We start from the raw sequence: 14,263 nt of genomic DNA, 5'->3' as shown, positions 1-14,263 counted from the left end.
AGAAGGAGGACTCCTGGAGGTGCCATCGGTAGGACATGCAAGTCTTTCTGAGACTCGTGGAAAGGTCCTTTTCAGTGACTGCCCCTGAACTGTGGAACCCTTTACCGGTAGCTTTATAATTGATAAGTACAAAATAATTTTAAAAAAATGAAGACTTTTTTTCTTTTTCAGCATGCTTTTCCTGATAGTGACTGAGCAGCAGTAAATTCAAGAGTGGCACGCATAGAACTGTTTTATGAGCTGTGACTTGTCATTTATTATGGATGTGATTTGATGTAAGCCATTCAGAGCTTTTGTTGTTGGGTGGGGTTAGAATTGTTTTAAATAGTAAGTGACTAGGTCAAGAGTGGCCAGCTCCAGTCCTCAAGAACCACAAACTGGCCTGGTTTTCAGGATATCCATAATGAATATGTATGAGAAAGATTTGCATGCACTGCCTCTATTTGTCTGCAAGTCTATCTCATGCAAAGTTCTTGTGGATATCCTGAAAACTTGGCCTGTTTTATGATTCTTGAGAACTGGACATGGCCACCCTTTTGGATAAAATGATCAATAAAGAGCTATGATAGTGGGAGCCAGGCTTGCATTAACTATGGGTCAGTAGCTAATAAGGCAGATGGACAATGACTGGATAACTATATCATAGTAGCAATTTTATTTTTTTTTTAAACACAAAGCAGGATTCCAGGTACAGGACAGATAGTCTGCTTTGAAGTCCCTGAAAAGTGGAATATAAATAGGGTCCTCTGTTTTCAGTTTAAACCAATTTTCACCCTAATTTTAGGATGATTAAAAAGCAGCTTGCAATGTCTCAAGGCCGACCACCACTGGTAAAAGCGTTTGCCCTCCAGTGCCTCTGTGACGTTTCAAGTCCCACCTCCCCCTCCCCCCAGGCAGCCAAAGTTCCTGTGGCTTGGTGCCACCCATGCAGCATTTGAAGAGCTTCCTGGCAAACCCCTTGCCCCCTGAACAAAAGCAGAAGTGCGGTGCTGTAGAGCTCAAGAGCCTCGGTAAGTGAGTTGCCTACGGAGAGAAGAGAAGCCTAGAGCCACCACCAGTAAGGATGAATGCTGTTGCGATGGGGAAGGGAAGAGATTCTTGGGACTGTGAGAAGGGAAAGGGACATGTTAGGCAGGAAATGGGGATAGAGATAGGGATGCTGCTGAGTGGGGAAATCTGCTTAATATTTTATTGTCCTGGCTTCTGTCTACCAAAATAAATTCCAATATTTTCCTGTAAAAATGAGTTACATTTTTCCACTGATTTTCCCTTGTTTTTGTTCTTGTCATAATGCACCCTTATAAATTCCTGGGGAAAATTAAAAAAATAAAAACCAAAAACTAAGGTCCTTAGATATAAATTAAATAAATAAAAACAGAAATCCTAGACCTTCAGTGTTTTCAGTTTGTTGGGAAGTTGCAGGAGGCAGTGTTGTATAGTGATTGACTATTTGTAACATCAGGCCAGATGTTCTAAAGCACATCTGGAAAAATATTAGCAAATTCTAGGTGCCAGCATGTAATGTTTTACAAGCCAGTCACGGATGTCGCAAGTAAGTCTTATTTTCAGAACAGTCCTCTTACTTCCACAGTAAAGTAGTTGAGAGGTTAGCTGCACAGGGACTGTGTGAGGCTGAGTACTCCTGGGCTCTGCAGCTCCTCTCCTTTCCTCTGTGTGCTTCTTATTTAGAGTGGAGGTGGGGGAGGACAGAGGAGCAGCTATGTCCTTCATTTCTGCGGCAGCCTGGTGGGGGAGGAGAGGATCCCTTGCCAGCAACTGGACTTTTCTTTAGCAGCCGGCAAGTAACATTGCCTGCTGTAGATTCTTCTCCTCTGCCTCTTCACCAGCCTGAAGTGAGGTGAAATGCCAGAAGAATATTGGACCACCCTGCTTTGGAATCTTGGTGCCTGAACTGAAAGTTTTTAGCACTTGTGAAATTTCCAGCTCTTTATTAGTTTTTCCCGTTTAGTGTCTGTGGGACAAATGCTTGACTACTTTTAGGATATCATTTTTATCCAAGAGAATTTTTTTTTATTTTTCTCTTTGGTTTTCTACCAACCTGGGTTGTTGAGCGTACAAGTTCCCATCCAATATCCAGTAACATTTCCCATCCATATCTTGCCACTAAGCTTTATATTTCTCGTCGATAGCAGGGCTGAATTAGCCATGCTGTCTGGGAAGCGTCGCGACCCGAGGTAGGTGGAGCCTCCTCAGCTAGTAGCAGAGCTTTGGCTCTGTGCGGCTGCGCGGTGGAATTCCCACTCGGTTCCCTCGTCTCCTTGGTTTCTTTTTTTTCCGCGAGCCGATCGCATGTGGGGTTTTTTCTCCTCACAAGATTTTTTCCTCACGGAAGATTTTTCATTGTTTTCTTCTCAAATTTTTTCATCGATTGAATCTCTGATGGCTCCCAAGCCGTCGGGATTCATATATTGCCAATGTGCCAAAATTATGTCCTTAACCAACGGACATAATTACTACTGTGCCTAGGCCCAGAACACGACCAATCGTCATGTAGAGACTGCGGCCGCATGTCTCCCTGGGCTCAGCGGCACATGGCAGCAAAGATGGAGCATCTAAGAACCGGATCTTCTGCTCCACTGACCCCCGTCCATTCATCGCCGGGACCGGCGACGTCGGGTAAGGCCCATACAAAAAGGGCTCCTTCAGTAGACCCCTCTGTAGTGCGCCGTAGTCTACCTTCGGGATCCTTAAAGTCCAAATCACCCTTAAAACGAGTTGGGGCTCCGGCATTGAAGGGTAGATCGCAAGAAAAGGGAGATGCGTCGAGGGGGATCAGGCTTTTCAAGCCTAGAGAACCCCTCCATTTGGAGCCGAAGCAACGGACGCATGATGCTTCCACGGTGCCTCCCACCCATACGACGCACGGCGCATCCACGAAGGACGACGCATCCATGACGCCCGGAGCAGTTATGAAGCATATTGTTGAAAAGTCGCACGGCTCAGATACGACGTACAGTATATCTAAACCATACGACGCAAGGGCAGAGCACGGAGCACTTAAACTGCTCCTTACTCATTCTAAACACGACGCATCAAAAAAGAGACAGTCTGAACAGCATACTTCGGATGAAGTAAACTGTACTACTAAGCGAAAAGAAGGGGAACCGGTGCACAGTACACCCGCCCCTACAACACAAACCTCTTCAGACCAAATATCTCTAAATTTAGAAAACATTCCTAAGAAAAGGACTCAAAAGAGAAAGCACCAAGAGATTTCCCCTACTGCTTCTACATCCAGTAGAGACATTGACGTGGAGTTTCTTTCCACAGCAGGAACCTCTCCATCATTACAATCTATTGCGAGTGACTTCTCTCTTTCTGGGAAGTCATCAGCTTCAAAATCCAAAGACCTGTCTTCCACAGATCAAACTCCTTTGGCCAAAAGACGTCACTTAACTCCCAGCATTGTCTGCATCTCAAGCTGTGGACTCTTCTGTTCACTTTCCTTCAACATCGAGAAAGCAAAAAATACACATTCCTCCGCAGGGAACACTGGCAGAATCAGCTATGTCAAAAATCTGAGGCATTATCCTCTTTCTTTCAAGAATTAGAACAAGCTAAACAGTTATCACCTGATTCCCCCTCACAATCTTCTCCATCACCTTCACCGTCTCCTGTTCCAAGAGAACCTTATTCAGAACAGGAATTGCAGCCTACCAGCCTGGGTTCCCAAATTTCCATTACTTCTTCTCACTCTTCAACGGGATTTCCTTCTGATTCCCCGGAAAGGCCACCATAGCCTAATTCTCCTCCAGAGGACTTAACTTATGCTAAGTTTATCGAAAAGGTAGGAACCACCCTCCAAGTCCTGACGGGGAAAATACTGCACCCAAGGGCTGAAATGATGGGAATCCTAAAGATATTCGAGGCTCTTGCTGAACCAACTGCCCTACCACCGCATGATGTCTTACAGAATCTTCTTTTAAAAAATTGGAAGACCCCTCTTACAACTACTGCAACTTCCAGGAAGATTGATATAAAATACACAATTCCTCCATTTATGAGACTCCTCAACTTCCACATCAATCTGTCGTTGTGGAGTCTGCTCTCTCAAGAGCAAAACGCTCCAAGCTACATTCCAACGCCCCACCAAGTAAAGAGAACAAATGCCTGGACGACTTTGTAAAGAAGGTGTACCATTCCTCAATGTTAACCTCCAGGATTCAATATCACCAATTTTACACCACGCAGTACTTCTTTGAGACTCTGCAAAAACTACGCCCTGTTTGCATCTCAGAAGACAATACTCTTCAACAGCCATACCTCGATCTTGAAGAAGGTCTTGGACATCTGCTTCGATCCATTTTGACTCATTTGAGCCAACATCACGAACCTCTGCTACGGCCATTGCGGCCAGGCGTCTTGCATGGTTAAAAGCCAGTGTTATTCGATCAGACGTCCATGAAAAACTGGCAGATATTCCATGTGTGGGAAGCAATCTCTTTGGTGATCAGTTTACAGATATGGTTTCTCGACTCAAAGAGCAGTCTGCAGCAGTACAATTGCTTATTTACACGACTGAAACACAAAGACATCAGCAAAAATACCCTCCATTTTACCATTGTCGGTATTACCCGAGGGCATATTCTGTACCCTTTAATCAGTATAGGCAGCAGCCATATACTTCTGCTAGGTCCACACCACAGGCTGCGACAAGGGGACGACCTAGATAACAGAGACAACAAAAACAACCATCAACTTCGTCTTTTTGAGGACGATTCAGCCACCACCACCCCCCAAATTTCATAGGTAGTCTTCAATTCTTCCTCATCAATTGGGAATCCATTACCTCAGACCAATGGGTAATCAACATCATAAAAGAGGGTTACCAACTAAATTTCAATTCTATTCCGCCTCTTCCTCACGGTTCTCCAATACATTCTGTACCCACTCATACAACATCCCTCAAGTCAGAGTTAACCAACCTGACCCTGCAGCATTCCATTCAAACAATTCCTCTTCATCTTCAGAATCAAGGATTCTAGTCCCAATATTTCCTCATGCCAAAGAAACCAGGGGGCCTTCATCCTATTCTGGATCTCCGTCTCCTAAACCAACACATTCAGAGAGAAAAATTCAAGATGACCTCTCTCAAGAACATCCTACCTCTTTTACAACCCAACGATTGGCTATGCTTCATCGACCTGAAGGATGCCTACTCCCATATTCCAATTCACCCTTCCTCTTGGCAATACCTCTGCTTTCAAGCTCAGAGTTCACATTACCAATACAAAGTTCTCCCCTTTGGTCTTTCCTCAGCCCCCAGGGTATTCACGAAATGCCTAGCTGTGGTGGTGGCTCATCTCAGACAGATGTCGATCCAGATATTTCCTTACCTGACGACTGGTTGATAATGGCTTCCAACCCGTCCACTCTCCAGGAGCACAGGTTACGCACTATAAATTGCCTTCAAACATTGGGATTCCTAATCAACTTCAAAAAATCCCAACTCCAACCTACACAAATACTTCAATTTATAGGTGCTCTCATCAATACGACAGAGCAGAAAGCATATCTCCCATCAGACAGAATGCACACTCTGACGTTAGCAAACAGCCTAATCAACAAAAACCAAGCATCTGCACGCCAAATCCTTCAACTTCTGGGTCATATGGCAGTGGCCATCTATGTAGTTCCCCACACCAAGCTTCACATGCGCCGCTTACAATGGGGATTAAAGACGCAGTGGTCTCAGTTTCTACAACCACTCAGCTCCTGGATACGCATTACCAACTGAATGAAAGAGGACATTCGTTGGCTCTCTCCTTCCACCCGATCAATGGGAGCCCCCTTCCGGCTACCTCCACATCAGCTTGCACTCACTACGGACGCGTCCAAGAAGGGTTGGGGGGCCCACCTAGGTGACCTGAAGACTCAAGGACTCTGGACTCCCCAGGAATCTCGATACCAGATCAATCTCTTAGAACTGCGAGCAGTATGGAAGACACGTGAAACCTTCTCAACTCAGATCTGCCACTCAACCCTCATGGTATATATCGACAACCATGTGGCAATGTTTTACATAAACAAGGAAGGGAGGGTCTGGTTCTTGGATACTATGTCGGGAAGCAGTTCGAATACATCATTGGACTCTAAAATTCCAAATCTCCCTACTGTTTCTATTTGCAAATCTTGTTTATAATATTTAGTGCTATTCTCCCCCTTATATCTCCCCTCCTCAACTACTCTCGTGTTAACATGTTATAATTGTTCGATGTAAAACGCTCCCCAGGCGTCTGTTTGCGTTACACTGTGAACCGATGTGATATCATTGATGAATGTCGGTATATAAAAATTTTAAATAAAATAAATAAAATAAAATAAATACAAGCAACTTACCTTCTGGGCCTAGACAATATCACAGCAGATCGTCTAAGCCGAGTGTTCCATCCACAAAAGTGGCGGAAAACATTTTTCAGAAATGGGGCTTTCCATCAATAGATCTCTTCGCCACCGAAAGCAACAGACAAATTCAAACTTTCTGCTCAATTTATCCCAGCAACATACGGTTGACCCCCGATGCCTTCCTCATTCCATGGACAACAGGCCTGATGTATGCTTATCCTCCCATTCCACTAATTTCTCAGACAATTCAAAAATGCATACAGGATGTGGTGGACATGATACTCATTGCACCAGCATGGCCAAGGCAGCCATGGTATACGTATCTGTTCCATACGCACACCAATACTACTACAAAACCATCCACATCTTCTGACACAAGAAGGGGGCTCTCTTCTTCACCCGCTGAATCAATCGCTTCATCTCACAGCATGGAGATTGAACGGCAGGTATTGATTCACCTTAATTTACCCGCTGAGGTGAAGGATATTCTTATCGCTTCCAGAAAGCCTTCCACAAGACGAAACTATACGGGTAAATGGAATCGCTATCTCACCTGGTGCAACCCTAGGAACATAAATCCTTTTTCTGCTACCGCCTCTCAAGTACTACAGTATCTGCACACACTTTACTAAGCAGGTTTAGCTACCACTTCAGTCAGAGTACACACTAGTTCTATTGCAGCGTTTCATGACCAGCAGCATGATTTGCCCATATCGAATCATCCATTAATATCTAGATTCATGAAAGGCATGTTACGACTCCGCCACCATTGACTAAACTGCCGGTGCCGTGGGATCTCAACGTAGTATTGGAGCAGCTCATGCTACCACCCTTTGAACCTATGGACACCAACCACATAAAATATGTGACATGGAAAACTGTGTTTCTAGTGGCCATTACATGAGCACGGAGGGTCACTGAACTGCAAGCTTTGGTTCACTACTCCCCTTATCTGGAATTCTACCATGATAAAGTAACCCTCCGACCTCATCCTACCTTTCTCCCAAAGGTAGATTCCGCCTTTCATATCAATCAAACCATCACTCTTCCCATTTTTATGCCAAAGCCACGTGCCAATGATCGAGAAACTTTTACATACCCTAGACTGTAAAAGGGCTCTCGCCTACTACAAACAAAGGACTCGGTCCGCTTCTAGGCACTCTCAACTGTTCCTTTCCTTTAACCCCCAACGATCTGGGTCAACCCGTTTCAAAAAGGACTATAGCCAGTTGGCTATCACAATGTATTCTATTTTGCTACAATAAACGTTCCTTAAAACTTGCAGTTAAGCCTAAGGCGCATCAGATATGCGCCACAGCAGCGTCACTTAAACAATGTTCCACTACTGGATATTTGCAAAGCGGCAACATGGTCCTCCATTCATACCTTCACAAGTCACTATTCCCTTCAACAACAAACGACCTCTGATGCAGCTCTGGGCACAGCAGTCTTATCAACTACACGAAAGTATGAGACTGTCTACTACTTCAAGGGTTGCTGGCCCAACCTTCAAAAACATTATACATGGACACAACCTGGGAGCTTGGGACTCCCAGACAGCATGGCTAATTCAGCCCTGCTATCGACAGGAAAAAGCAAGTTTGCTTACTGTAAATGGTGTTTCCGTAGATAGCAGGATGAATTAGCCATGTGTTCCCTCCCTTCTCCCTAGACAGTCACTTACGGAACACATTAACCTATCTTACCTCTCGCTTGGCTACAAAGAAACTGAGGAGATGAGGGAACTGCGCGGGAATTCCACCGCGCAGCCACATAGAGCCGAAGCTCTGCTACTAGCTGAGGAGACTCTGCCTACCTCGGGTCGCGACGCTTCCTAGACAGCATGGCTAATTCATCCTCCTATCTACGGAAACACCATTTTCGGTAAGCAAACTTGCTTATCTAAATTGGTGGTTCTCAACCATTTTTCTATCTGGATACCCCTGAGAGATGATGCTCACGTGTGACATACTGAACACATGACCATCATGGGACTAAATATAAACATATGCTCTGCATCCACAGGAGTCCCCTGCTTCCTAACGAGTGCAGAGCAGAACTCAGACAACTTACCATACAAAAACAATATTCTAATTCTGGTCTCATCTCAGTAACAGCATCACAAACTCCCTGAACTGCCAGGTGCATTGTAAAATAAAACAAATTCCACTCTGTACCTGTCTATCAAACCTGCCATACCTCAAGCAGTACTAACTCCAAGAAATGAAACAGCAATAGCCCTACCCATGGAAAGGCACCCCCAGTGCAATATAATATTGAGAAAATATAACACATAAGGCCGATAGAAACTTCTAGTAAATTACCTCATCTCAGTCACATACGCACAGAACACAGACAGACCTGCTTTCACCAAATAGATAATAAAAGACTACAAATTAAAAATGTGGAAACAAAACTGGAATGGAAACCCCAAGGCCACATTCTGCATGCAGTGCAAAATTGGAGACTGGAAACAAATATATGTCCTCCTACACTAAGCAGAGTTCAAAGAGAGAAGAAATGGATATTTTCAAAATTGACATAGTATGGCCCTTGTACCCAGTCACTCCCCTCCATGCCCCCATCACCCCTCACTTATTTATTTATTTTTAACTTTTATATACCGACATTCCTGTATAGAATACAAATCACACTGGTTTACAATAAACTTAACATCGCCTGTGAGCATTACATGGAACAAGCAGGGATACAAATAACTGGGAAACTGGGACTCCAGATTGCCCATTGAGATACAACCTGGGAGTGAACAAACTTCTCAATCATCCCTTCACATGCTCATATCCCTGTCCAGCACTCCCAACCCCACATCTTCTGCCCTGTGCTCCCTCTCTCCCCTGCTCAATTTAGTCCTTCCCTCTCCCCTTTCCTACCCAGAATACCTCTGACCACCTTTCCTTATCCCTTCCTGCTCACCCACTCCATGCTCCTCTCCCCTGACCCAGCAGCCCCACACCTCCATCTCTTTCTCCACTTCCATCTCTCTTCCCTGCCCAGCAGCCCCACTATGCTAAAGCTTGGGATGGGCCCACTCCCTTCCCTACCTGGACTCTCTCATGTTATCAATGACAGAGGTCCACTCCAAAAGCAACCGAGGCATGTATAAAGAGCTCAGGCTCATCTGCTCACACTTTCACCCAGAAATCTAGGGAACGTTGTTTGGCAGGGGAAGACTCTGATCATTCTGTCCTCTTTGATTCTCCAGAAGAAGGGGAATGTGCCTTCGAATGTAATAGTTGCTGTTAAAATCTCTGGCTCCAAGGGAGATGTACAGATGGAGGGGGACTGGATCCTACAAGGAACCAGAAGCCTTTCCCTTGCACCCAGCTCAAAGAGCTATAGTACTAACTGAATGGGACTCTTCCCCCCCCCCCCCACCCCCCCCCAGGAGAATTGAAGGGGGCAGACTTATGAGTAATATCTATCCCCTACTGCTAAAGGATAGAAATGCTTTCTGAGGATTTTCAGGGTGGATGCCCTTGTTTCAGTAGTTACCCACAGAATGACTATTCCAGTCAAAGCCAGAGTAGCTTTAAGGGACCTCCCAGAAAAGAAGATTGGGGCTGTTGTAAATTAAGCCTTTTCCATTAATGCCATGTCCTGCAAGCCTTTATTTGTGGAGGCTATGTAGTGCAGGCAGTGGTGTGCTGGGTTCACCAACTCCAGAAACTGATGACACAGCAAGGATAGAGTCCGGCATTGTCTTAGGATGGCTTCCCGAGCGGTAGCATCAGGTATGGCAATCAGGAAGCTACTTTGGCTCCATAATTGGGTGATAGATGCAGTATTCAAAGCTCGCCTTTGCAGATTGTACTTTAAAGGGGGCCTGATTTTTGGTGAAGACCTAGAGAAACTTGTCAAAGACTTAGGTGAATCTAAACTTCAGAGGCTTCTGGAAGATGGCCATGGTGATGTACATGAGGCCCAAGATGCCAGCACTTTAGAAAGTACTGAAAATTGAAAGCAGGCAGTATTTGTCTCAGCATGCCAGTAAGACTTAAGACCCTTTCCTTTTGCGGGGCAAGAAAATTTAAGGGTAATTCTTCCGCAGCTGCATGCTGTGGTTGTCCACCCCAATGATACTTAGCGGGCCCTTCCCCGATGGTACCGATGGGCGGTTGCCTTCTGCAATTTTACATGGAATTGACTCACTTTATGTCAAAACAGTGGGTATTAGATATCATTGAAAAGGAATACACCCTAGAATTGATAACTCTGATCCCCCAGGCCTTTATGACCTCCCCATGTGCCTCCTTGGCCACGAGGGAGGCAATAAAAACCACATTGTCAAGATTACAGGATCTGTAAACAGTTATCCCAGTGCCAGCAGTAGAGCAGCGGAGGGGGACATATTCAATCTATTTTGTGGTCCAAAAGAAGCATGGCTCCTTTCTACTGTTTTAGATCTCAAAGGGTTCAACAGGTGTCTTAGGGTGCCACAGTTCCATATGGAGACACTCCACTCTGTCTTTATGTCCGTGATGAAAGGAGAATTCCTAGCATCCCTTGATCTGGCAGAAGTCTATTTTAGTATTCCAATGTGGGACTCCCACCAAAATCTACTTCACTTTTGTGACTTGGACAAACATTTTTAAATTTAAGCCTTTTCTTTCGGTCTGGTGACAACCCAAGAATTTCACCAGTGCAGTGGTATTGGTAGTCATGGCATTGTGCAAACAAGGCATATTGGTGCCAAGTCCTTCCAGGAAAGTTAGTTAGCCTCAAGTATGGTGATACGGCTCATGGAATAACTTGGATGGGTGATGAACTATGCAAAAAGCAGTTTATATCCTTGCCTCTGGAATTGCTAGGGGTATTTTTCAATACAGTAGAGGGCAAATTTAACCTTAATCCAAAGAGAATTAATATATTAATAACTTGGGTACAGAACTTTCAGATGTAAAAGGCATCCAGAATTTAGGTCTGTCTCCATTTCTTGGGGTTGATGACAGCCAAATTAGACTTAGTCCCATGGGCCAGAGATAACAAGCACCCATTATCAGTCTTTCCTGTCCCGATGGTATCCAGAATCAAGAGACTAAAAGGCTCTAGCAGTAAGAGAGAGCTTAGGATGGTGGACGGAGCCCTTCAGTTTGCTAAAAAGCACGGAACATAAGGACCCAGACCCTCCCTCCTGGGTCACCATAATCATGAATGCCAGCATACCTGACTGGGGAGTCCATTGCTGACTGGGGAGTTGGGTGCACAAGGACAGTAGTCAAGAAGGGCAAGCAACATGGTCGATAAACAGATTAGAAACCAGATCCCTCAAGTGAGCACTACTCTTCTTCCTTTCCTTAATAAAATGGAGGCCAGTCAGAATTCTGTCAGAAAATGCCACGGCAGTGCAATGGGCAGAACCAAATCTGCATCTCCTGTCCACTTCCACATCACAGAAATTGAGAATTCACAAGCTGGCTTCTTCAGCAGAAACAAGCTAGTCTCCAGAGAATGGGAGCTCAGCTGTGAGGCATTTCAGATAATAGACCAATGTGGGCAGCCAGTAACTTAAGCAAATGCCAAGACGGACAGGTTCTTGTGACTGGTCAGCTACTTCAAAGAGGATTATGTTCAGGTACTATAGGTATTTCTCTGTCCTCAGAGAGCTTACAGTTTCAGGGCCCGATTTACTAAGGCTTTTCTCCCATTCTGTGACTTTTGGAAAAATGCTTAGTAAATCAAACCCTAAGTTTGTACCTGACGCAATGGCAGGTGAAGTGACTTATCCAAGATCACAACTGTGATACTTTAAAACTTTTTTCACAGATTTTTCCTATTTTCTTGAACTTGCTTTGGGTTTGTGATGACAGTTATAGGGCATTGATCTATATCACTTGTACCTATAGGTACTAGCATAGCGAGGTTTAAAAGAGATTTGGACCAGTTTCCGGAGGTAAAGTCCATAATACGATATTAGCCAGGTAGACTAAAGATAGCTATTGCTATCCGTGGAAGTGAGTAAGAGGAATTAGACTACTTTGAGGTCTACCAGGTACATGCGACCTGGATTGGCCATTTTATTAGACAGGATACTGGGTTAATGGACCTTAGTTTGACCCAGCATTGCAAGTCTTATGTTCTTAATATGAGAGCCTCCTATAAGTTTTTACAAAGATTTACTGACAGAAATTTCCATTGGTCTTAACTGATCAGTGCATAACAACTTAAGGGACCTATTTATTAAGTGTGTTAGAATGGAGCATTTACGCAAACTTAAGTCACGTTATTTTCTGAGAGATTTACTAACTGCGGTAACTGAGTGATACAGTTTTTAATAAATCTCACATTCTGTGGCTAATAACATCCAAGCATTCTTTGGACTCAGCACACCCAACCCAGGCTGCCATCTTTCAAGGGACTGCTTGCTAGCTCTCAAGTGAAAATCCTGTACCTCTGGCCTTGGGGGAGAGGGGGCCCAACGGATGGCCTGCTGTAGACCCACCCTCACCAAAATACTTCCAAATATTTTTTCTCACCTCCCTTCCCCCTCCCCAGTTACTGAAGGGCAGCATGAGGGTTTCCCAGGTAGGAGAGATGCACTATCGCTCCTGCCTTGCCTGCACCATTTTGAATTACTGTGTCTGTGAGGAAGGAGCAATTGGGCATCACTTCTGCCTGGGAGCCTATCTAGTTGCTCTCAGGTAGGTGGGGATGGGCACTAGGGGGGAGCGGGATTTATAGCCAGGGCAGTAACTTTCCAAGGATGTTAGGAAATGACCTTCTCTTTTTAACCTGACATTGCATTGTTTTGGAAGGATAAATGCCTTTCTTCCTCAGGGGAAAGGTGAAGATATTCTATGAAATGCAATGTAGCTCGGTCTTTATAAAGGAAAAGATGATTTAGAGAGGGACAGCGGCAGTAAGATGACGCTGATGAGTGCATTCAAAATTTCTTCCTTAATAAACAAATTGAAAGAAACGCCGTGGGCAGGAACAAAAGCTACCCCAGTATTTACAAGGGTACATAAAGCAGTTTCCCATGTACTTGTACCAGTGCTAAAAATATGATGTCATTCACACAATTCTTTGGTATATATGAGATCTTTATTGCACATCTGCATGTTTTGAAGTGAGATTTCGATTGTGGTTTCTGCATTTTATTCTTACACTTCTGAGTTTTTTGATATATTGTTTTGCTCGATGACCCAGCATGGTAAGTCTTATGCTGTTATGGCTCCAAGCTCCACTGGATGCCTGCACAGCAGCCCTAACTTGGGGAGACAAAAGCAGCAGCTCTCTGCCACTGCTTCTGGGAATGTTGAAACTTCTCCTCCTTCACAGCAACAGGAGCATGTCATGCAGAATGCCAGTGTGATTCCGCCACCCTCGAGAAGCCTGCCAAAGGCTTAGATCGACGACATCAACAATGGCCCAAGTTGCACACACCATTATGGCCATTGCTAATGACATTGGAGTGCTTGGGCAGGCTGCTGGAGGATAGCAGCTGCTGGATCACGTAGAGAATGTATGGGAGGTAGACGAGCCGGAAGGCTGGGGGAGATGGGCCTGTTTTTGCCCATAGATCATAGTTTGCTCACTGCTGATATAGATATCTATTTATCTAGGATAACCCATCTTGGGGGACCAATTGCATGAATGAAAGGAAAGCTGCAGCTCAAAAAGGTTTGCTCATGCCTGATTTAGACTTTACTTCCATTGCTGTGTTCATAGTAGTTTTCAAGACTAATGTCTTAATTTGCTAAGCTATTATTCCTTATTAAATCAGGATTTAGATTTGGAATATTCCATAATGAGGTTGTCTGCAATCATTGACACATGCTTTGTCTTTTAAGGATTCTCCAGCCTATTGTAGCATGTCACTTGACTGTTGTAAAGCAGTCATAACATGTACTCAGAAACTCCTTATAATTCTGGTAGT

The 14,263-nt window shown here is 44.5% G+C and overlaps 1 protein-coding gene across 8 annotated transcripts in view; it reads left to right on the top strand.

Annotated features, from left to right (window-relative positions):
- Positions 1-14,263, top strand: part of LOC115094349 (zinc finger protein 211-like) — a 113,131-nt gene that overhangs the window by 14,609 nt on the left and 84,259 nt on the right. Inside the window, exons 1-2 of one of the 8 annotated variants that reach the window (XM_029607307.1) lie at positions 681-1,010; positions 13,950-14,007. The exons of 5 other annotated variants lie outside the window; for them this stretch is intronic. In XM_029607307.1, the coding sequence (XP_029463167.1) occupies positions 13,981-14,007 (27 nt within the window). In that variant the 5' untranslated portion in view covers positions 681-1,010; positions 13,950-13,980. Of the gene's footprint in view, positions 1-680; positions 1,011-13,949; positions 14,008-14,263 lie in introns of those variants that run through there. 2 more of the 8 variants (XM_029607306.1, XM_029607312.1) reach the window with 2 other exon arrangements.

Source organism: Rhinatrema bivittatum, chromosome 6 (assembly GCF_901001135.1).
Source record: "Rhinatrema bivittatum chromosome 6, aRhiBiv1.1, whole genome shotgun sequence".
In the NCBI taxonomy this organism is placed as follows: domain Eukaryota; kingdom Metazoa; phylum Chordata; class Amphibia; order Gymnophiona; family Rhinatrematidae; genus Rhinatrema; species Rhinatrema bivittatum.
This window is presented reverse-complemented; position numbering and strand designations above follow the sequence as displayed.